Raw genomic sequence first — 25,177 nt, forward strand, 5'->3', positions numbered from 1 at the left:
AGGAAAGGATGTAGTAACCTTGACCTCTGACACCACGAGACTCTACCAATGTAATACGCTATGCGGGGTCAAGTGAGTCCAACAGTCACAAACTACTTTGAAATAACTGAATGTTTTAGCCCTAGGAACATTCACACTGAACCTTTAAGTTCATCTCTAGTATCTAGGGTAACAAGACGGTGTAAATATAAAGGCTATGTGCTGTTTACTGTAGCCACTTAGCCAGTAAGGGACCGTTCTGTATTTATGGAATGGACCATCGGAGGAAAATAGGGGAGGGTCATGTCTTTTTATTCTTTGTTGAGGGGAGGGTCATCCAATTTGTTTTAGTCTAGGGGGGAGGGTCACCCAACTGTTGTATTCATGAGAACAGCAACATTTCGAAGTGGCTTGTTTGGTGCATATTTATCCATGTAGCTCCATGTAGCTTTCTCAGTCTCAGCCCCTATCGCTAGCAGATGGGTCCCTCCCCGTTTAGTCAGCCAGACAATTTGAACTGTAGCTTTAGAGACCGTGGGATTTCCCATATTGAATAAATCCCGTTCGCACATATAAACACAAAACGTTGTGCTTTGCTAGCTCCATCGTGTTGTAACTAAGACATCTGATGAAAAGATAATCGTATTCATTAGCATGATTGGCGTACAGTTCAGTTCAAAAACATCCAAAACACCTACGAAAACATAACGGACCAGACACAAGCTTTTATTTTGAAAAGTCAAAGCTTGCGGACTGTACCAAGCCGGGAGGGAATTAGACCAAGGGGGTCTCCAGGCTGCAGCCATACCCGACTCAAATATCCTTTCGGTCCCAGTGATATTGACGCTCGTCTGAGAAATGGAGTTTTGGATAATGTTCAGCTTTGGCAGCTTTACCTATATGCTAAAATATACAATGACTGAGGAAGCCTAATGACGAGTACGTAGCAACCGGTGTTTAATTTGTTATTACCCAGTGTGCTTTGCTGAATGGTCTCAATGTTTTATTGTTTTATTTCATGTGAATACTGGTTTAATAGATGAGTAACTTAGTATTTGAAGTAATGCAGTAATGCAGGAAGTGTGCATTTAGTTTCCATGCTTATTGTGTTTCCACAACAATGTTAGTGAGTAAATCTACCTAAATGGCCACCATAACAGAGGTGTGTGATGCGTAAGATGAGAATGTAGAGGTTTAGGCATGTAGGTCATGGCAGTAAAAAAACAATGTCTATCTAAATGTCTTTGCCAAGCACAACCCAGTACAGAAGGCATCAATAAGTTGTTTTGGAGGGTCATTCCTTTTGTCCTAATCATTTTGGAGAGTCATCCAAAATGTATTGCTGGTGAAGGGAGGGTCAGGTCTATTTTGACTAAAGATCCCAAAACTCCTCCGGTGGCCCCTGAAATAAATAACGAACAGTCCCTAACTAGGATCACTTCAAGAACAAATCTTCCCTTAAACACCTTCTGTTGGCAATGTTTGTTTTGTTTTACAGTGGAGTATATTATTATGTTATTTTTTTTTATTTTTTTTTTTTTTATTTAACCTTTATTTAACCAGGTAGGCCGTTGAGAACAGGTTCTCATTTGCAACGACCTGGCCAAGAAAAGCGTAGGCATGCAAGACAACAAATAGTTTCACATTCAATACAAATAGTTTCACATTCAGTACAGTACAAGAACACAGAATACAATATGCTACATAAGGTGCAGAATAAGTGGGCAGGTACAAATGCAGGCACATAGTGAGGTGCAAGTAAGACAGATGGATATGTAATATACATGAACAGAGAGTCTATATCACTGCTGAGATGGTGTAAAGAGTCGATGGTGTAAAGAGTCAGTAAACAGTTAGACTAGTGGTCTAGTTAGTGAGGTAGATCAGTTATAACACAATGTATATGAATAGACAGTCTAGATAAATGCTGAGGTGTAGTGAAGAGTCAACAGTTAGTGCAAGTTGTGGTCTATTAAGTGATGTAGCTCAGTAATAACACAGTAAGCAGTAATCAGTCTATATAAATGCTGGATGTAGAGAAGAGACAATATACAGTTAGTACAAATGGTGGTCAGTGATGTATATCAGTAATAATACAATATGCAAGAATAGACAGTATGTATGAATGCTGAGATGTAGTAAAGAGTCAATGTACAGTTAGTGCAAAGTGTGGTTTGGGTAGTTATGAAGATCAGTAATAACACAGTATACAAGAATAGACAGACTATACGAATGCTGAAATGTAGAGTCAATATAGTCAATATACAGTTAGTGCAAAATTGTGTGACAACAAAGGTGGGAAGAAATAACGGTTGAGCATACAAGGGCAGGTGAATAGTGCAAATTAGCGTAAACAGATATGATAGTGCAGTGCAGGTGAAGATGTGCATCTGTGCAACTATGCAATGGGGCATGCCAGAGATAATGGAATAAGGATGTGCAAAAGAAGTGGATGAAAGACGGGGAACAGTTAGCACATACAGTGATCGGACTGGAGCACAGACAGATGTGTTTTGAAGGCAGTTAATGGGATAAGGATTGAGTTTCAGGGTTTTTTGTTTATTGGTGTGGATAACTGACCAAACCTGGTATTATATCCAAAATGTTCCAGCACCTACAATATTAGGTATTGTATCCAAAAAAATGGTGGTAATTGCCAGGTTTTTATGTAAATCCTAGGAACTAATAAGCGCAGGCCTTCTTGCTTGAGCGGGCATTTTCTTTTACCTGATGTTCAACAATCATGCACTGAGAACATTAAAGTTGTCACAGTTGCTTCAAAAGAGCAAAATACAAAGCAACCACAAGACTCAAAACACAACAATAAGCAAACTCCAGGGGAAATAGGCCTACCACAAATACAGTAATGTATATAACTTTTTAAAGAACAAGATTTGTAGGTTAATTATATAGCCTAGCCCTCTTTCTGATTATTTCATCCTACTTCATTAACCTACATTACCCATGCAGTATACCCTAAATAAAGTTGCTGTAAAGCAATGCATAAACACGATAAAACCACAAAGAATCCTAGAAAATAGGTTGATCACATTTATTTTCCAAATCTTTACCAAGCAGCGATCAGAATAGATACAGTTCAGAGTTGACTTGGCAGTAGGCCACAGACAGGGAGGTACAGCAAACTAAAGTTAAGCACGGGGATATAGGCTATGTAGCTGGAGGGGGAGTAGAGGCACACGAGCTTAGTAAGCCACCTGAAAATTGTTCCACTACCGCCCTCTGGTGAAAAAGACACACCAATACACTTTTCACACAAATCATATTGTAGGTTTCAAATTCTGAATGTATGTACTGACTATACACATAGCTATATATCTATTATTCTGGCATATCATTTTAGTTATAATTGGTAAACAAATGCGTCTTGAAGCTTTTATTTTGAAGATTTCGACTCGGCTATAACCCGGAAGTACACATGTGTTATTATGCTAGCGTTGTGTCATCAGTCATCAACACATCAGGAATAAGGTGGAAACTGCGAATGTCGGGGAAAATAAGGGTACCAGACTCGTGCTAATATTCATTTCGGTGTTAGTTTAAGACACGTAGGTAATATTGTCTTTGTGAAGAGGCTGTCATTAAGGTAACTTAACACGATAGCAGGACCTGCAAAAGGACTCAAACTGCTAAGCTAACGTTACGTTGATCTTCTACAACTGGACTGTTAGCAAGCGGGCTAACTGGCTGATTCCCTACTTCGGTCCTGACGGGACGGGAGAGAGATGTCCTGCAGCTTATTGGAGTTTTGTCGGCTCCAAGAGCTCAAGACGGTCAGGGACTACTTGTTCCAGAACCAGAAAACCGAACCAGTGGAGGAGAAGAATCAAACAGGTCAAGACAGATGCATGTCTGTAGCATGCAGCTACAGTAACTTACATAGCTCGTCTAACTGTTAACGTTAGCCAAAGTGACAACTGTCCAGTTTGCTACCTCTGGAACTAGCTAGTCATAAAACAAAGTAATTGCTAACTAACCTAAGGACCAAAGCTAAATAACGTTATAGCAAGGTGGCTAAATGTTGCAAGCAGGTTTTTATTCGTTCAATTCTGTTATGTGCGGTACAAAAAAACCCTAATGCTCAGATCTGAGAGATAAAGAAAATGCATCTTTAATGAATTCCATTAATAACAACTGTTTCGAATGGTAGACAGTAGTAATAAAGGCAAATCATTTCAAGGTAAGGCTTTGTAAAGTGAATGATGGATGGAGCTCCATCTGTGCTTTGCAATACATGTACCACCAGGGCACTGCCCTTTGTGCAATGAGTCATCCCTGAAACACATCACTGAAAGATGCTCAACAAAGGAGAACAGAGTACTGCTGCAGTCAAGAACATACATCCAGAGTAGATATATTACAATACAAATATGTAACAAAGACACTATAACAAATATGTGCAGTATAACTGTTTAAGAAACGAAAAGAAGGCTGTACGGTTTTGTCCAGGGTGTGCAAAAATATTGACATTGACACCCACACACGCTGCACCAAGGCATAATGCATTATAAATGTCCACGGCATTGGGATTTCATCCTGGATTTTGCTACTTGTTCTGTCACTTGAATGTTTTTAGGTTATTTCCCTGTAGCACAACCTTCATCGTGTCCTCTCTCATTTAGTTTTTTTTATGGATTGGTAGACTGTAATTATCATGTCTGTGTTAAGTTAATATTTTTAGCGGTTGACTTTAACACTACCATACACAACTGTTCTGTGACTTTAGCCTTTGATTTCACACCACTCTTTAACATTTAAATGTGTCACTTTTCTTGGAACTCATGATCACTGTTGTTGCTGTGTGTTGGCTACCACAAATGTGAATACCCTGTCAATTGGTTGCCCGGTCATATTCAAAATCAGCAAGATGTCACAAATGAATACCCATTGTCCTCGGATTTCCCTATTCCCCTTTCCCCTAACAGAAAATGAGCTGTCGTGGGAGGCCTCCGACTGGGAGTCAGCATGGGATAGTGGCGAAAACAAAGAGGAGGGAGTCACTTCTGCCACGACGGTCTGTCCTTTTGTGTTTGATTCTCTATTCTCACGTTGTCATTTCTCCCTACAATATTAAAAAAACAGGTGTAATTGGCATTGCAAGGCTGCTTCAGTTACAAATTTGTCCAATATGTGAAAATGACCTGAGGTGTTGTATGGGATTATCACTCACATCATTTGCTGATTGAAAGGAAAGGTCCCCTCCAACTGCCTTTCCTCTTTGCCCCGCAGGTGGAGGAGGAGACTACAGGGCAGAGGGAACCCTGGCTGCAAGACTGTGTAGTGTCCCTGTCGCCATGCTCTGACCTATTAGTTGTGGCCCGCCAACAGAAGGCTGTCTTTCTCTCAGGTCAGATATTCAAACACACACACACACACACATGCACACTCAATTCTAAGTACAATGAGGTGTTGTACATTGCTGTTAATGTTGATTCTTATAGCTAAGTGGCGTACAGATGACAGCGGCCGAGAGGAGATGACCCTGGCTGTGTCTTGGACCGGAACCCTCAGTACTGATGAAGGGTAAGAGTCAAATTAGAATAACTTGAGAAGGAATGAAAATGACAACAGAAGAGTTGATGGGTTAGCATTATATCTAAGGACAAGGAATAGGTAGGTAGGTAGGTAGGTAGGTAGATAGATAGATAGATAGATAGATAGATAGATAGATAGATAGATAGATAGATAGATAGATAGACATTTTTATTGATCCCAAAAATGGGAAATTACAGTTACACTTATAGCAGATATCAGACACAGAACACATACAGAATATACATGAACTAATAGGATACAATATACATGAAATAATAAATAGGATAGAATACAAGTACAAATATTTAAAATACACTATCGGTCAAAAGTTTGGGGTTACTTAGACATTTTTTTTTAATCAGGGCAGCAGTTTTCAGATAACATTATGTGCTTACATAATTGCAAAATTCTTTCTTTCTCGACTGTAAGAAGTGGCTGGTCTTTAATTAGAGATGGTCTGATACCATTTTTTTCTTCCCGATACCGATTTGAATACCTGAACTTGCGTATCAGCCGATACCGAGTACTGATCCAATACCAGTGTGTTATATATTTTATTATGATTTAACAACTGTATACTACTATCCCTGTATGGAGGTGATATGATTTCTATCTTTGTTGTCGGTCTGGCTCAGGTTAAACTCTTTCTTGTATTATCCAGTTTGACACTCAGTTATAACGGAAAAAGAACATAAATAAACTACTTTAACGTAGATTTTCTTTAGGGCTTTATTACATGGTATCGGATCGGTGCATAAACTCCAGTACTTCCCGATACTGCTACCAGGATACATTCTGTATACTACTTTGATATCATTTTAAAAGGCTAACTGAGAAAACATTGGAACTTTTGTGAACTGCTGCCCTGGTTAAAAAAAAACAATGCAACTGATCTCAGCTGGTATTCTGTCTATAATGGAGTGGAATGGAAATTTCTAAGTGACCCCAAACTTTTGACTGGTAGTGTATATACAAAAAAAAAAACTTCAGAGTGATGAGGAAAACTACAGAGGACAAATAAAATAACAAAGACTCCCTTTTCCATGGGATAGTTCTTTGACAGTGGGGAAACAAATGAATCATGAGCCAATGCATAAGTACTTCTTCCAAGGTTCTTGAGAGAGAGTGAGCTGTACAGTGAACAACATCCTACTTGTGTATGTTTTCTCACTACAGAGAGTGCGTGAGCAGCTCTATCTGTATACCATTGGCAAGCCAGAAGAGGTAAGAATTATTCATGTAGGAAATAGAGGAGATGTAAAATGCTTGTGAATGTGTACACGTCAATAGCGTGTGTGTGTGTGTGTTTGTGTTTGTGTTTAGGAGCTCCACAGGGCGGCCTGATTGGACATGTGTAGTAGTGGGTTTCACTTCTGGCTATGTCCGCTTCTACACTGAGGTACCTTGCCAGTAGGCAACAATCACCATTTTCAGATAGTCAGCAGAAGATATGGTGAAGAATGCCAGTATTAAATGTAACACCTATTGTTTCTCGTCAGAACGGGGTTCTCCTCCTGGCCCAGCTGCTACATGAGGACCCTGTATTGAGGCTCAAGTGTCGCACATATGAAATCCCTCGTCATCCTGGAGTAACTGAGCAGGTAATGCACACATCGGAAATTTCTATAAGAACTGTGTATGCAATTTATGTTAAAATCCAAAGGTTTGACATTTTGGAAAATACACTTCTATGCTTTCTTGTCATGAGTTAGATGCGAACATATCTGCTTGATGAATACGAAAAATAAAGCCAGCAGCAGGTACCTTAGCACAGTCTCGGCTGGGTGCCTAGTAGGGGTGTAAGAAAAAAATCGATACACTTGAGTATCGCGATATTTTATTTAGCAAAACTGTATCAATTTTCAAAAACGCAATATCGATTTTTATTTTTTTTAGTTTACATTAAAAAATATTCATGTAAGGCAGTGGTTCACGTTTATGTTGTGTTTAAACCACCTACCGCTAGATGGCTATAAGACGCACCACTAGTGTCCTCGCCTAACAGTGTCTAGCAGTGCCTGACGTTTTGCTAGAAGCTAACAACGTAGCTATGGCTGAACTTTGGCCTACTTTAGCATATAAAAATTAGCTCACTAAGAACCTGTGAACCACAATCCCAAACTGGCAGTTGGATTTTCTATGTACTGAATTGTTTACCTAAAGTAAACTTCTTTGACTTTTATGGACATCATGACTTTTTTTAAATATTAGTTTTTCTAAAATGATACTATAAAAAAATCCCAATATATCGCCTTACGTACAGTATCGACATATATTGCAATATATTGAACCGTGACCCATGTATCGCGATACGTATCGTATCGCCAGATTTTTGCCAATACACAGCCCTATTGCCTAGTAATGTCACAGGGAGTCCCGGAAGTCTGATCTCCGGGTTATAAATAGTCAATAACCCCTGGTGAAACTTGTTGTTTCTTCACTTTTGTGTTTTTTACTAATTAAACTATAACATTTTAATCAGTGAGCTTCAGAGTTGCTGTTATGTCACTTTTGGACAAATCCAGGCTTACTGTTACAGACATGAGAACTGTATCAATCTTCTAATGTAACTCTTAACAGGAAAGTGTATGTTGAACAATTCATTCAACTGTATTAGTATGGAGAATAATTTTTGAACTTAGGATCACATTTCTGCGAGTAAATTAACCTTGATCTAAACTCAAGGTTCACTTACTAGCTTTTCCTGAGTATCCCACCATGTGATTTAGCAAATGAATAATTATTGGTTTTATCCAATCACAGCATGAAGAGTTAAGTATCCTCTATCCTGCTGCTCTGGTCACTATCGATGGCTTCAGCCTCTTTCAATCTCTGCGTGCCTGCAGGAACCAGGTGGCAAGAGGTACTGCTGCTTGCGTGAGCATGTGTGTAATTGTGTGTGTAATTGTGTGTGTGTGTGTGTGTGTGTGTGTGTGTGTATGTATGTATGTGTGTGCAACGCTTCCAACTGGGAGTATTTACAGTATGTGCTTATGCTTGTGTGTTTGTATTGTTGTATGGGAGTCATAGGGTTCTATTAAGTAATACGTTAAGTGTTAAAAGTATTTTGCAGTGTGTTAACTACAGATGTGTTCTTCATTTGCTGGCTGGGTGGATAGTGTTTGCTACAAGGCATTCAGGTACCTAAGGAGACATATGCAAAACTACCACATACACACACACACACACACACACACTTGCACACACAAACCCTAGATACAGTCTCTAGAAGTTTAGAAGCCAAGCTTTGACAGGGTTTCTCTGAACATCTAGTTGTTCTTGGCGTTGGTGTGTGTGCGTCTTCCCATGGCCTAAATCTATTATTGTCACAATTTATGCACAGTGCTCTAGTTTTAAATGTATCTAAATGCAATACATGCCTGTTGGCTAGCTACAGACGATGATCAAATGACCAACTGTGTTTTTCCATCCAGCGGCAGCGGCAGGTAGTGATGTGATCCAGCCTCCTCCCCTGGCCTATAAGAAGTGGGGTCTGCACGACATGGACACCATTGTTGACCACTGTAGTGTGGGTAAGAGACCAGTTTTCTTAAAGTAATTGATTTTTGTTCATACCAGTGGTTGATTGCCTTATGATGGACTGGTTTGTGTTTGTGGCTTATCCATCTTTTAATGTACTACTACATCACAGAGTTAAAGTGTTTAGAGTTCATTCTGAAGAAGTATTACAGCATTTTACACATCTGACTTTCTGACAAAATTCTCCGAATATTTTGACAACAAAAACTTCCTGGGGAAGCGGAAAACAAAATGGACTTTTCATGCATTAATTACAATGAATAAAAAGGATTGTGCAGTGGATTCATGTGCTGGGAAGAGGTTATCTTATTTAAAATATAATCGAGTGAACTATTGACAGGAAGTACTCCACTCACTGCATTCATTTCTGTCATTCTCTTTTCCCACATCTCTGTTCTCTCCATCTCTCCTGCTGTTAGGCATTATGACGCTGTGTGTGTTTGACCAGATGAAGAATGCATCTATCCTGGGGGGTTTTAATGCTTCAGTCAAGGGCAACCCCCCTGCCATGAGTCAGTATGTCACTGTGGGAGGTGGGCCATACACAGGCTTCTACTATGCTGTAGAGGTGAGTGAGAGATGGAGCAAGTCAGGTAACTTAACTGTATAGCTGTGTTAAGTAGTAAGTTAAGTTTAGTGTACCTACACAAATGGTGCCAATAATCTACAGGAGACAGTGCTAGACATAATAGTGTGCTAAACATTTAGCTGTTGTGTCTCTCTGTCTGTCTTTAGGGAAGCACCCAGCCTCTCCTCTCTCATGTGGCTATGGCTGTGGCCAGTAAACTCACCTCAGCCCTCTTCAGTGCTGCCAGGTGTGTGTGTGTGGTGTGTAATCCAGCTTCCGTGTGTGTAATCCAGCTTCCATGTGTGTATAAGCAAGCATTAATTAAAACCTGCATTAATTTTATTATTAAAAAAATATAATTTTACCAAACATAATTTTAGTTGAATAGCACTGTAACATACAGGAATTAAAGGTCCCATGGCATGAACATTTCACTTTATGAGGTTTTTTAACATTAATATGTGTTCCCCCAGCCTGGGTATCCTGCTCTGCCGTTGAGAAAATGAAAGCTCAGATGGGCCGATCTGGAATCTTCTCCTTATGACGTCATAAGGGGAAAGGTTACCTCCCCTTTCTCTGCTTTGCCCGCCCAGAGAATTTGGCCCACCCATGAGAAAGAGAAAGACATCATGGCTTTCAAACGAGCAAAGTTGTCTTCCTCAATAGCTACAGACACAGAAATGGCACATACTAAGGAAAGCTCATTGTGGGACTGGCTCTAGTGGCTGTAATTCTGCACCAAGGCTGAATTTCAGGAAAGAGACTTCAGATACAGTATTAGGGGACCACTAAGGTCTATATAAAAGAGACTTCAGATACAGTATTAGGGGACCACTGAGGCCTATATAAAAGCATCCAAAGAGCACCATGTCATGGGACCTTTAAGACAATCAATAGTCCAAGAAACGTGAATGAGTAATAATAGCAAAAGAGCAGGACGAAACTAACAGCCACATAACAATTTGTGTAGTGCATTGTTTAAAAGAGAAAAAGGGTTGTCAAGTGTTTCTGTGTGCCTGCCTGGGTATTTATTTCCTGTCACATACACACTCAAAGACTGAATGCCGCATTGTTGACAACCCTCTACTGCTGCAGAAAACAGCCAAATCAATACTCTTATAATTATATCCTGTTCTCTGCTCAGTCAGTTTAATCCATACAATGGGGTATTATATATCTCTATCATTCACCTTCTCTTTATTAATTTTTCTTGTACTGTAGACTCTCTTAGTCCTCTTTTTTTTATTTATTTTTTTACATGAATTCCTCATCTTTTATGTCTCTTGCTAACTTTCTCCTTGTCTATTTTTTATAATTCCATCACTCTCCCTTGATGTTTCCTTCCCAGTGGATGGTTAGGTTGGAACAAGCACAAGAATGAAGAAGAGGCTGTTCAGAAACAGAAGCCCAAGGTGGAGCCTGCAACGCCCTTGACGATCAGGTACTGTACCATGACATCAAATGCAACAATGCCCTATTATGTTTTATTGATATTGGCAATATGAAGCTTGTTGATGTCATTTTCTCATAAATCTGACCTCTTCCACCTAGATATGGTCTCCCAGACTCTCGCCGCCATGGCGAGTCCATCTGTCTGTCTCCCTGCAACACGTTGGCTGGAGTGACGGATGACTTTGGTCGAGTCACACTGCTGGACTTGGCCAGGGGCATTGCCATCCGCATGTGGAAAGGTGAGTAATATAAATGTCTTTTGAAGAGATCTTTGGAGAGAATTAAATAGGTAAAGCATGGAGCCGTGCTAAGAAGGGACCGATTTTATATCTCTCTTTTATATTCATTCATTTTTTAACTTAACTGCAGGCTATCGAGATGCTCAACTGGGCTGGCTGCAGGTTCCGGAGGAGCGAGTTGATCGGGAGTTCTCCCCCTCTGCCCCCCTTCCAAGACGCCATGCTTTGTTCCTGGTGATCTACGCACCTCGCAGGGGAATCCTGGAGGTGTGGGGGATGCAGCAGGGTCCTCGAGTTGGAGCCTTCACTGTGGGCAAACACTGCAGGTATACAAAAATGCACTCTAAAAATGAAGGTGTTAACTGTTAGGATAATTATTTATCAAAGAATGGACAAAATCACTGGAGTTCTCTTAAAAGTGTGTTTACTTGCAGCAAGTAGAGTCAGTTTACAGCACTTCAGCATAAGTACAGAAAGTGACTGAAGATTGTTCACAACAGTGTCTTTTTGAAGGAGTTGGGAGTCAAGTTAATTATTCGGTTCATGCAATCAGTAGCTTTTTTCTTATCTCTGGTCAGGCCCGGCATCTCCTCCACATTATGCATTCTGCCCTCAGGGATACATCCTGTGCTCTTTGCAAGGTCACTCAGCGTTCATGATTAACACATGAAAGACCGAAATATTAAAAACAAAAACAGCAGTTTGGATGCAAATGGTTTTAACAAAGAAACTGAAGCAAAACCGTTCAAAGCATAATTTTTCTAACATTAACTCTTTATTAAAGCTATTTCTTAGCCTCAAAAGCATCACAAACAGAAATCAGCGCCTGTGCATTTTCATATATAGCATACCACTGAAGCATATTCTGGACACTCATGGATAGACAAACTAGGGAAAAGCACACAATAAAATCTCTGTAAAATATTCTCGTGTGTGTTTGTGCATTTCCAGGTTGCTGTATGCTGGCTACCGTCTGATGGGGGTGAACAGTGTGACCAGTAAGGGCTGGCAGCTCCACACCCAGCAGGTGTGTCTGCTGGATCCCATCACAGGAGTACTGAGGACAGTGAACATCCCCTTCCACCTGGCCCTCAGGTTGCTACACAGACGGACAAAAACACACATACATTAACCTCAAAGACACTGTAGATCAGCTGTTTATCATGCAGGCATTTTTAAAGGAATAGCCCAGCACCTCTGAAGCACATTAATCAATATGTTGTACTGTATTTCAGTTGTTAAAACCAAACAAAAACCAAAGTGGTAAAACGACAAGTTGCAGTCTTAATGTCTCAAGCCCCAGACTATTCCTCGGCCAGCTTCAGTAACTGACTTCAAGTCTCCCAAAACATTAATTTTAACACTTCAGTTAGTGTTTCTTGTAGGATTGCTTGCAGATGTGGTGTAGGGATACTTTTTATTCTCAGACTCAAATTTGCTACTAAAATAAATACAATATTTAGTTGTAGGTCCCTGTATGTAGGAATACAATTCTAGTAATATTTAGGGTTGGGTATTGTTTGGGTTTTCGGTGCTAAAACGATACTTTTAAAACCGTGCCGGTGCCTGAACCGATACTTTAAATAAAAAGAGGGGAATAGGGTATTTTACAATAACTTTGAATGTACCACAAGGCTTACTAGTTTCAAGTAAACGCACCGTCTGTGTTGTTTTTCCGACAAAGGCAGCTGCACATTGCTTAACGTCCCGCTGTTGGAATCCTCTACAGTGAAATACAGACGCACTTTACACCATTTTGCTGTCAGCATTTTAACCGTGTTTAATCCAGCTTCTAGCTAATGTTGCCAGCTGTCAAGTGAAGTGTTAACTAGCGTCATGTGCAGTGATGCTTCTGTTGCCTCTAACGTCTGTTTCAGAGCATCAGAGGGCAGCGCAAAAGGCATTTAATTGGCACCGAAATCCGCGTTGCTATTCTGTACGGTAGATACCGGTTGTTTAGGCACAGGTGCCGTATTAGCACTGGGTTTCGGTACCCAACCCTAGTAATATTTGTATTGTATACCTCAGCTATAGAAACATATTACTCAATTACTTATTTCATTTACTCACTCAACTCAACAAAAACCTTATTGAGGTCATGGTAAAAAATGTTAAGCAAGAGAATTTATGGCAACTGGACTGTCATCATTTACTTTTGCAACCAAGGTTTTCAACCACTAAGTTTACCTTCAAGCATTAACTTTAAGTTGCAATACCTTTCACCAGTCTACAAGTTGTTGATAAGGGCTGCGAGCAATCCATCCAAACCTAATCTATTCTTTCTTCTCCATTTCAGTGACAAGAAAAGCGAGCGAGCCAAAGATTTGCACCTGTTAAAGAGACTGACTACTTTACTAAGAAGCAGAGGGGTGGAGCCTGGTAAGAATACAAGAGTGAGAGCTGAATGGAAATCTAGATACACCTGTATGACATGAGAGATATTTGAATCTATGCTTTTCTATGTGCTTACTCATCTTTTCTTCTCAGATATTTTGGAGAGCGAAGCTAAAAGTGTTCTGCTAGATATTAAACACCCTGCCATTAAGAAGCAGGTATCGACAAAAACACTGTACAAGTTGCCTCACACATTAATAGAGAGGCCTATTTATTTTCTTTGTAGTAACAAGTCACATTTCTAACTGCAGTCTTTGCGTTTTAGGCTTTGGAGTCTCTGCTGTCAAATAAGAATGCTCCAGTCTCATGTCTTACTAACATCACATGCGCCCTACATGACACTCTAAAGCAACAAGGTAAACTATCAGTTTATTATTAAGAAAAAATATTGTTCTGATTGTTCTAAGATATAATATAACAGGTGTCATATACTGGTTTTCCAGATCATTTGCTCAGCTCAATGGCTGAAATGTAAAGTACTGTAAATGTACATATCATACATATACTGTATGGCAATGCTTTTTCTTTCTTTATTCATGGTTGTGTATTTCTGCATTGCAGACCCTGAGGCAGTGGATATAGAATTACTGCAGCTCTGCTCTTCACAGCTGAAACTGCTTCAGCTCTACGCTGACATCCAGCACCTGCACTCTGCTGCAGACATAGAGACCTGCTCTAAAAATGTGAGAGGACACACACATGCAGAAAGCTTGTTAATAGTACTCCCATAAACATTTTCCAACTGTAAGACTGCATAATGTAGGTTTGGGCTGAATGATATTGGAAAAAAATAATCAAATTGCGATTTCCTTTTCAACCAATATTGCTATTATGATTTAGTATGCGATTATTTTAAAAGTTCCTTATCATCCAAAAGTTCCTTATCATTATTTTAAAAGTTCCTTATCCTCCTCTATCTTCCCTGGAATCTGTTGTTGGGGATTAGGAAGGTACATATTCAATTATTGTCAATTTAGATATCAGGGGAGCATCAAAGCTTGCGCGTAGCATTTAAAAAGTTGTTTTCTACATCAGCTCTCATTCACATATGTCACGTGGAGCATAGGGCAGTGTGTGTGCCATAAAGCCCACAGGACCAGGTGTGTACAACCCTTTTCTTGGTTAGAGTGGGTAGCATTAAAAAAAAAAATCACAGCTTTTGAGATCTGAAAATTATGTTCTCGCTGCATCACTTTGAATTCCAATAATCGTTCAGCCCTAACATAGGCTTTTGTGGTAAAGCTACCAATTAGGGTAGTATTGTTGCTTGGTGGTTTATTATTATTAGTCATAACTCTATAATAAACACTTACATGCTCTCCTCAACCAGCAGGACTCCCTCGAAGGCATAGAGGATGAATTGTCTCGTGTTGGGCCTACCTTGCAACGCTACGCCCAACTCACTTCAAGACCCAGTGTTTCCTTCGCCCAGGACTCTCCTGACTCACCCCTGCCTGTCCAAGCCTTTCTCTCCCAGATGGAGTGCACCGAGGTCGGGGAGTTGAGGGTAATCCGCGCCTCTGAAACGGAATGGAATCAGCTAGGTATGGCAACACATGTATGCACATTGTATGCCTTGACACAGTTACCCAAATAGATACCATGACACAACCAAAAATGTATGACGCTACGTGTGTTTTGTTAACCTCAGTATGATACTGTTAAATGAATTGATAGATACGTATCAAGTAAGAGTATGAAATCTCATTTGACAGTGAGTGAGATGTATTGCTGTGTTTCTCCAAACCAAAGCCAAGTGGAGACTACAATCTTTAGTTGCTGTGCCGCTCATGCGTTTTATCCAAGGCTGATGTCACGTTGACTTGAGAAAAATATACAACTGACGAGGTGCATAGATTACAAGATAATTCCACTTGGAAAAAAAAAGAAAAGATAAAAGACTGGATCAAATAATCAACTTATTCAACGTTATTGAACGTGTCACTGTGGGGCAGTGCAGTGATGCATTCTGTGGTGTATATGTATCAAAGAAAATGGGCATGACGTGTAAAAATAGCGCAGGTGGGATGAACACACATCACACGGAGGGTTGTGGAAGAGAAAAGAAATGCAAATTAACCTTTATATACAGAAATCTCAGTGACATCAGGCACACATGAGTGAGCACGCCACACAAATCCAGACTGAGAACGTTGCTCTTGTGTGTCCTCTGCAGGGAACTTTATGTTCTGGGGTTGTCTGTGTGGAAAGAGCCCACTCCATAAAGTCTGTGACACACTTCAGCAGGCTGGCATCATTCCACAGCAGCTACTGGTAAGATAGAGGAAAAGATTTGTTGATGGAATGGGTTGAAATTAAGATGAGTTTTGCTAATAGAGGTAAAACGTGCTCAGGGTTTACAGATGAAAAGAAAATGAAACCGCTGATAAATTGTGACAAAATAAGTGGACACATGTAATAATGATATGTAGTTCTTTGTTATTTCATATTTAAAAATCTATGATTTTTGGAATGGACATGTTGCACATAGTCCCAAAAAGATATACGTTTTTTTTTTTTTTATATAGAAGTGCCACCTTATTAAATTGTTTTTTGCTCATATATTTCATTTTCTTTCAGTCTCTTTTGCTAAGTGTGTGGATGCAAAGAGAGAAGGAGGTGCTACAGAAACCAGAAGAAACTGTTAGAAATCTACACACACTACTCATCGCCCTCAGCAACATGCCAGGTATGTGCTTGTGTCCAGTGTGTGCAGACTCATTTGCACAAGTTGTCCTGTCTGTCAACCAATAAAAGTTCATGAAAAAGCAGGATAAAAAAAAAAAAAAAAAAGAGTTAGCACTTATTCTCCCCCTCTTCAGGTGCAGTTGAGGAATCTTGGGACTCCCAGTCTATCTCTCCCTGGTGGCAGCAAGTTCGCTGTACATGCATCCAGTCCCACAATGCTGCCGCTGCTCTGCTGGCGGCCTTCGTTGCTCACCGTGCTGCTAAGGCTAGCATCACAAGCCGAGCTGACAGCAAGGTAGGGAAGTCTCATGCGCACACACAGATATACACACATGAGTGCACTCATCAGGCAGTGCTATGAAAAACGTAAGGATGGCGAACAAGAATTGTAAGGGGTTGATTTTCAAGCAAGAGATGTTTTTTATGTGTTGTTGAAGCATGTCATTTGTATCCTCCCAACTTTTTTACCGACTGATGAAGTTCAAACAAACCAATCCAAAAAAAAAAAAAAACATTGGTTTCCAGAGCACCACACCCACCCACCCTCATGTTCCAAAGACACAGTAGTTCTAGTAATTCGCCAAAAAAATAGGAGAATACTTCAAAACCACACTCACTGACTCAGCCTATTTTAATGTTTTTGTGTGCGACAGTTGCAGTCTGAGTGGGAGGCGGTTTCCCTAGACCTGGAGCAGTGGAGTGTGTGTGTTCGCCAGCTAGAGGATGTGCTGGTGCTGCAGACTCTGCTGTTGGTACCTCCTCCTCAGGGAGCAGCAGGGGGCGCTGCTGCACAGAGCTCCATCAAAACGCTGCTGGAGGGAGGCACAGGTAGACTGTTAAGAAAAATATCCTCAGGGATGTAGACAGACAAGCTAACAAAAGAAGTAAGACAGCATTACTTTTTTGTTAGCTTGTCTGCCACTGTGTTTTATTTCTGTCTTGCTTTCTTTATTTTTTTGATTATTTCCTTCTGTGAAGTCTGTCACTCTCTTCTTATAGTTTTTACTTTCTTCTTTCTTTCAGTATCCATATACTGGTTGTGGCTACAAAAAACATTATTACATTACAACATTATTTTATATTTTTCTCGTTTTCTTTTCACGTCTATCTGTAAAGGTGGCATTGCCGACAGTGTCTCCAAGTGGGTGTTCAGGCACAACTTGGCCCCTGAGCGACTGAAGGAAATTCTCCAAAAGATAAAAGACAAAGAGGCAGATGAAAAACTAGAGCAGAAGGCTGGAGAAGAAGGGAAGGAACAGGATGAGAAGAGCCAAGAGGACACAGACACGATAGCAGGTCAGGACTGGACAAGAGCTGATCAAAATATTAGCTCTTGACATACATAAATTTGATATCGAATTACACATTGGCTCTCATGTTAAAGAGATTTAGCCGTGCTTTACCTGTTTATGTTGTTAATAATCTTTGTAGATTCATACAGCATTACTTGAGCAGTGTAATGTCTTCTACAGTACACACTATTTCGTGGAGCCTCTTTATACCCTATAAATTAAATACAAATCAAACACTGTCCACTGTGTTTTCCAGAGCTGTTGGTGGCAGTGTGCCAGCGGTTCCCACACTCCCTCTCACCTGACTTGCTCTTCGCCCACTGCTGCTGGGAATATGTGGTGCAGTGGAACAAAGACTCAGAGGTGCACATTGACACATACATACATACATACATACATACATACACATAGGTTTTTGTGTTTATGATAAATATAGTTCAAAAGAAGGAAGACAGCCATTAAAAAACAATGTTTATCCTCAGTTAATTTAGTGTACTGTATATTATCAATACTTTCTGCAACAAGTCAGTTTCACTAAAGGGGGAAAGGCAGGTTTTAATAAATCCAAGAAACATGGATGGCAAAGAACCAAATCACCTTTGTTCATAAATCTAGACTCACACCTGATTCTCTTCCTAGGAGGGCCGATACTTATGGTGTGCTGTGGAACATTTGAAGCTAGTCTCCAGTCCACATATCCAACTAGGTGAGGGGCTTTTTCAGGGTGAAAGTACTATATTACCAGAAGTGATGTCAATGACCCCACTTTGTAAATCAGTACCTCCTGAAAATAACCGTAGTAGTGTGTCATTAGACTTTCTTTGAATCTTTCTCATAGGTATTTCTGCAATGATGTGGAGTACGTTCATTGTCAAGCGTTTGTCAGCAGCAGCCTACCTCATGGAGAAGGCAAGTCATGCACATATACATCCATCCATACATATACAGTATGTCTGTGTGTCTGAGGTAAAGGCGTCTGTGAGGCAATGTATAAAGTGTTCACCCTTTTTTTCCTAGGTGGGGAAAGCACCCAAAGATCGCTTATGTCGACGGGTAAGTTTTCAGTTTCAGTAAAAATTCTAATAGTGAATTGAAAATATATGATGCCAGTTTTGATATATGCAAATATGTATTCATTCCTAATGTTATGGCTCAGATTGTTTCAGATGTAAAATATTGCAATTAAAGCATTAAGCTGCATATATTAAGGGTTTGTTTATGTTGGCAGGATATTGGGATGGGAGACAAAGCTGTGACGTCTTTCCTGGGCTGCTGTGTCCGGTTGCTGCAGATCCTCATGGAGGTGACTGGAGTACTTAAAAATCAGAGCCCTTTGTCTTTTATAGATTACTATGTAAGTAAAGATATTCCAGAAACAAAGCATGGAGAAACCTATCACTACCACTACTAACTACACTTGTACTTGATATGCATTTGATGTATTAGCTAGCTAGCTTACTGCTTGCAGTAAAAAAAATATGTCTGATATGGTTTCTCCACAAAATAGTTCACTGAAAAGTCCCTTCTCAGTGCATGTGCACTGGAGGTTTCAAGTTTCAACATCCCACCTGTGTAAGTTGCATACTGGACCACGATTGGCTTGCAAACTAGTTGTGATCCCAAATCCTGCTGCTATGTACACGTGTTAAACTGAGATTTCAGGTGAGCACAGAGAAACTTTCCCCCTTCAGCGAATGAATGAATGAATGTGACAACAGCCTTCTAGTGCCAGACTGTACATGATCTTGCACAGTGAAGCTCAAACAGTGAAGGAACAATAGGCATTGTGTGGAGGGGGACTTTAAAAGTTGTGCATGTGTTGTATTCTGCACTTGACTGTGTTAACTATGAACTGAACTGTGAGTTGGGATCATAGAATGTATATAAAGATGGATGACACGTCCCCACTTCCTCCCGCTGAACAAAAGTGATGCCAAAATATCCCGGCGCTGCCATCTTGTAATTTGGCAGAGTCTGCACAGTAGTGGTCGGGCGGTGGAGCCGTGGTATCGAAGTCCCGTCCATATACCCACTCGACCAATCGCAAGTCCATCACAGCTGTCAATCATGACATTACACCCTGTTTTTATAGCATCAAATAACAAATAATAAAAACCAAACTTATAAGAAAAATGAGCACTTGAACAAACATCAGCGTGATCAGAACTACCTAAAATGACAGAAACTAATATTGGGAAAAAAAATATTTGATGTGTACCTTTTAGTTTTTAGTAGTCATTTTCTTTGTTTGGCCCATGTCCCAACCGCTAACATGGAGGGGGCGATTTATGACCTATACTGCAGCCAGCCACAAGGGGACGATCAAGATGTTTTGGCTTCACTTATACAGTCTATGCATCAACCCCTGGTTGGGATCATAATTTGAATGAACCCCCTGTTCTTAACAAGCACGCAAGCCTTTCTTACCATCTCGTCTGTTGTTTTTTCATGCAGGCGGACTCAGCGGTGGAGGAGGTTTCCGCTCCGGAGCTGTCCGTGGAGGAGGTGTGGTGCGGGGCGGAGGGCCCTGCATCACTGGCTGAACTTGCCCTGGAGCAGAAGGGCGTCCACTACCCCCTGGTGCAACACCACTGCCTGTTAGCCTCCCTGCAGCATGCTGCTATGACATTCAGCTTGAAGCTCAAGCCACTCAGCCTGTTTGACAGCAAGGTGAGGAGATGGACTTATTGACACACACACACACACACACACACACACAAATAAATACTCATGTTGACTGTGAAGGTAAGCCTATCTACTTCCACCAAAGTTAAAAGTCTGGACAAGGGTTTAAACACCGTTTACTCCTTTCTTACTTTAGTATGTCAAATAACACTCTTTTAGAGCTGTTATTACAAAAGCTAAACAATGTAGTCTTGATGTATTTGTACATATGTGTTGTCCCAGGGTAAGAATGCTTTCTTCAGAGATCTGACGACCATCCAGTTGATGCCCAGTGGAGACATGGACCCAGGCCTGGTCTCGATACGACAAGAGGTGAGATTTCTTAGGATCTACAGGTCAATAGAAAATGAAGAGCTTCAAACAAATGGTCTGTTGTCATCTGATTCCATCTCCTCTTCGCTCTCCATACCCGTTGTCTCATCTATGTTTCCCACATTCTTACATCCGTCTCAGTTCCTCCTCCGGGTGCTGACCAGCTGGGTGCAGGCTATAGATGATCCTTCCAGCTCAGCCTCTGGCACCAGGCCCCCTCCTCTACCCTCTAGTGGACCCAAAGCTGACTGGTGGCCCTCGCTGTGTCTGGAGCTGGGCTCCCTGCTGCAGGTCAACCCTGACATCCTGAGACGGCACCTCGTCTGCGAGCTCTACAACCAGGGCCTGGACCTCCGGGCTGAAGAGGCAAGAGAAATTTGTGGTTTTCTTTGTAGCAGACAGAAGCTAAAATCGGGATGATACTACTTTTGTTAAACCTTTATGCTGACCACAGTGCTTAGTCAGTGTTCTGCTCTGACTATCTTAAGTGTGTGGCATCTTTTCACCCAGGTGATGTTAGAGGTGGAAGATAAGGATGTGCTGGGCTCCCAGCTACTGGTGCTGACTGGCCAGAGGCTGAGTTACTCACTGCTCCACAGCCAGAGCCAGACGCAGGGAGCCATGGAGTTGCTGGCCCGCCTGCCTCCCACCCTCTGCACATGGCTCAAGGCTATGGTGAGACACCAGACAAGTCATCTTATACACTGAAGACATTTCAGTCACAGGTTCTTACAGGCTAGATGCTATTTTCTATAAGTGCATTTGTATAACCAGCCGTCTTCATTAGGTTCAACCCCTTGTCTTCTGTCATTTACAGAGGCACCCTCAACCACAAATCCTCAAATCAACAACATTACTGGCTACAGCAAATAAAGACTGCAAGAGTTGACAGACTACTGAAAAATGTAACCTGTTTTTCAGCGTTCTCACTCTTTTTTGCATATTACTTTTTAAGTTAGAAACTAGACAGGAATAGGAAACTGGTTACAGGTCACCCAATCTGAAATGCACCTGTGGAAAAAAACTACCCAAACCAGACGTGCATAAATAAAAACAACTTTAAAGAGAGACCGGATCAGAAGGGGACCCAATACAGTTAGACCCAACCCGAACAGACCTAAGGATAATAAGACCTGTTTCAAAATGTTGTGGACCCAAATGGACCTAAATAGAGAGAGAACACTAACACCGGCAGCAGCATGATGCACTTTATATAATAATAATTAGGGCTGACCGCTTTTAGTCGGTAAGTAGACTAATCGGTCATTTTGGTTTTAGTCAACTAAGAATTCTTTAGTTGATGAGTCATTTTGTTATGGTTTTTCATGCTGAGTGGCTTGTTTCCAAGAAACTCATGAGCACATCTCTGGTAAACACAAGCTTTAAAGTGGCGCTTTTACAGGATGCTTTGTAGAGAGACTCAATTTTACAGATCTGTCGATTAAATCAACTAGTCGATTAGTTGATAAAATCATTTTGAGTGTTAGTCAACTAAGAATTTCTTTAGTCAAGGACAGCCCTAATAATAATAATGTCCTATTGTGAGGAAACTTATTCCAAAATAATTTGATTATATGCTTCAAAGACTAATTAATAGGAATAGATGATTCTCAGTCGTATTTCTCACCTCTGCACTGACCAAAAACATTGGTGATAAATAGTCAAGATAATAATTTTTCAAACCAATCTGTGAGTCAAATAAAAAAAAAAATTGCAATTTAATAGCATGTAGAAGCCATGCAAGTTTTGCATTGAGAGGCGCGACACCGTGTGCGGGCCGCCGTAGATGGCGCACGCGCTACGAGCATGCACAGAGATGTTTATGCTCAACGCATTGTTCGTTGCACTACTCTCCGAAACACCAGGGGCCTGCAGACAGAATAATCGGTAAATAAGCAAGAAGTAGTAGGGAAGATGAGACCGGAAGTAAAGGAAAGCAGGCTGCCTGGCAACAGTAGTAAACACAACCATGTAACACCCAAGGGGGTAAGCCTCTCCCCGGAACGCGGAGCTCCTATGGTGCCATTTTGATGCTACCAAGCCATCACCTCCCGTTAGCATTCCATTGACTCCCATTCATTTTGGCATCACTTTGACAGCGAATAACTTTACATCTGAAGCGTTTAAAGACACTATGTGTCCATTGTTTATTTCTAAAGAAATACGACAATGTATAAAAGGCTCCATTACCTTGTACCTCACGTTATGGCTCTGTAGCAGACGTTTTTGTAAAAATAGGCTAACGATTGTGTCATAACCACGTGACTTACTGTCGCACAGTAGAGGAATTACCGTATAGTACAGGAGAAGCTCGCAGGCAGTTTCATCTCACATTAGCTGTTTAAGTGTAATTACTAATGTTAACTAGCATTTTAGTTAGCTATAATTAGCCTGTGCCTATGTTATCTCCTAACATATACCTACGCTCTCCGTCTCTGTACGATTCGGAATGATTGAGATTTCTCTTTGCACAGCTACCAGAAGACTTCCAACTTTCAGACAGGTTGCTCACGTCACATCTGCGTCTTCAAGCTCAGTTGGAGGCTGCGCAGTAACACTCAGCCATCACCGGAAAAGTCCTTCTAATATCCTTCACTGGTCTCCGTCCAGAGCAACGGGATCTGTTGGTCCATTTTATATATGTCAACACCGACGTGCCGCAAAACATTACATTTATCTACTCTAATCATTAACGTGACTGTTGTTGTATCTCCAAATCTAAATGACTGTCTGCCAGTAACACTGTTATTTGCACTCTTTACGTGAAGCCGTTTTTTTAGCTTTGACAAAACGATCTCTCATGTTTTTCCACACTCTCCAGCAAAATGTTTCTTTTTTTCCCAGTGTGGTGTCTCTCTCTAAACACACATTTAAGGCTGTTTGACTCCCTGGGGTCTGTACATGAAGAATCGCACAGAAGTTTGTACAGACAAACCTGCTCTTCCCAGCCACCATGTTGAAATTGAAAGCGCAGCGTGCGCAGGGGGCGCATAGTTATAAAAATTCAGAGGTGCACGACCACGCGCCGCGACAGCTTGCGGAGTCTTCGCGCTGGAAACGACAGTCGTGGTGAATTCATTTTATGGTGCCGCGTACCTCGCTCCCGGTACATTGCGGCGACAATAAATTAAGCTTAACTATGTAATGTATATAATGTGTTTTCGTATTGCAGGACCCCAGTGAGCTGCGGTGCCCCCTGGTCCCCCTGCCCCAGACCAGCAGGCTGGTCGGCCGTCTGATTGAAATCCTGCCGGAGAACCACGCCCAGTACAGCCTGGGTCTGCACCTTCTGGAGGCTGTGGAGGCCCTCACCACTGAGGACTGACCCTGAGAGGGCGGGGGGGGGGTGGAGTCACCTCTGAAGGCATGGTTGTAGTAGGCAGACAGAGAGAGAAGGAAGGAAATAAAAAAGAAAAAAGAAAAGAAGAAAGTTCTGCTGGAGACTTTACCACTTCAGGATTTGAATTGTTGTGTCCAGAAGTGTAATCACATGCAGCGTATGACACAGTCAACAAAGAGAAAGATGATAAATAGCCTTTTCACACTCTTTCGTCATCGTCCTGGAGATTTTGTATTTTGTCATTCAGCAGATGTTAATATAATATAATACTATAAAGTCCTCTCAACTTAATTGTAGAAAGCAGTGATATACAGAGTGGATATGATAGGCTTTTAACTATTTTTAATCCATATTTTCATGCATGTAACATAAATAATGTTGAGTACTTGTGTTATTGAAGTATTGTCTGGAGGATACCTTTATGAGATGGGTATTAAGGATTGGGGCATGTTTTTTCTTTGTCACTCCATTTTCAATTTGATTAACCCTAAAAATTCAGACGTCGCTGTGTTGGTGTCCTAACTGTGTGCCATATCAGAGTTCTGTTTGACATTTCTCCTTCCTCTTTCCCTCTAATAGACAAGATGTATCATTAAGAAATATGGACCTCATTTTTTATTTATAAATGCAGACAGTACTGTACTAGCTGTGCCTGTACACCTCCTATTCTATAGTCCGCCCAGATGCTCCCACTGGGCTGATCCTTTGCAGAATAAAGATGTTTCTCAAAAGCTTAGATGTTTATGTTGAGATGATGACGTGTTATTAGCTACTTGTTGATTCAACAGACACTCAGATAGATAGATAGACTTTATTGATCCCAAATTGGGAAATTACTCTGTTACAAGCAGCAAGTAGCAAGTTACCAAGGACATACACACATACTCTCTCACACACAAACCAAAAATACAAGAAATATACTAGAAGTAATAAAATAAGATTAAAAGAAAAACATGTTTAGAGCTAAAACTCCATTTATTTATAATTTATAACATTTTTCTCATACAGGAACAGGATTTATTATACAAAGGTAAACGTTCACAAGAACTTACCCACAGGTAAAATATATATAATCACACAACTAAAATGGAATTAGAAGCTGTTTGAAACAATAGATATAATATACAAATAAGGC

General features: G+C 40.8%; 1 protein-coding gene across 4 annotated transcripts; it reads left to right on the forward strand.

Moving 5' to 3' along the window:
* Positions 1 to 3,408: 3,408 nt before the first annotated feature.
* rab3gap2 (RAB3 GTPase activating protein subunit 2 (non-catalytic)) lies at positions 3,409 to 24,778 on the forward strand. Of its 4 annotated transcripts, none has more exons than XM_078277100.1 (35): positions 3,409 to 3,831; positions 4,923 to 5,011; positions 5,227 to 5,344; positions 5,439 to 5,520; positions 6,709 to 6,756; positions 6,856 to 6,931; positions 7,032 to 7,133; positions 8,296 to 8,395; positions 8,967 to 9,065; positions 9,492 to 9,640; positions 9,808 to 9,887; positions 10,989 to 11,081; positions 11,192 to 11,331; positions 11,462 to 11,657; positions 12,283 to 12,426; positions 13,628 to 13,710; positions 13,819 to 13,883; positions 13,991 to 14,081; positions 14,287 to 14,408; positions 15,056 to 15,269; positions 15,902 to 15,999; positions 16,306 to 16,414; positions 16,548 to 16,708; positions 17,067 to 17,241; positions 17,530 to 17,709; positions 17,962 to 18,068; positions 18,345 to 18,411; positions 18,544 to 18,614; positions 18,723 to 18,758; positions 18,934 to 19,059; positions 20,160 to 20,375; positions 20,613 to 20,702; positions 20,844 to 21,068; positions 21,213 to 21,377; positions 23,875 to 24,778. In XM_078277100.1, the coding sequence occupies exons 1-35, from the start codon at positions 3,723 to 3,725 to the stop codon at positions 24,025 to 24,027; spliced, it is 4,179 nt and encodes a 1,392-aa protein (XP_078133226.1). In that variant the 5' UTR covers positions 3,409 to 3,722; the 3' UTR covers positions 24,028 to 24,778. The 4 variants fall into 4 exon arrangements, with proteins under 4 accessions (XP_078133226.1, XP_078133227.1, XP_078133228.1 ...); XM_078277101.1 differs by having other exon boundaries at positions 15,059 to 15,269; XM_078277102.1 differs by having other exon boundaries at positions 3,410 to 3,831; positions 18,934 to 19,008.
* Positions 24,779 to 25,177: the final 399 nt, after the last annotated feature.

Source organism: Sander vitreus, chromosome 20 (assembly GCF_031162955.1).
Source record: "Sander vitreus isolate 19-12246 chromosome 20, sanVit1, whole genome shotgun sequence".
Lineage (NCBI taxonomy): Eukaryota > Metazoa > Chordata > Actinopteri > Perciformes > Percidae > Sander > Sander vitreus.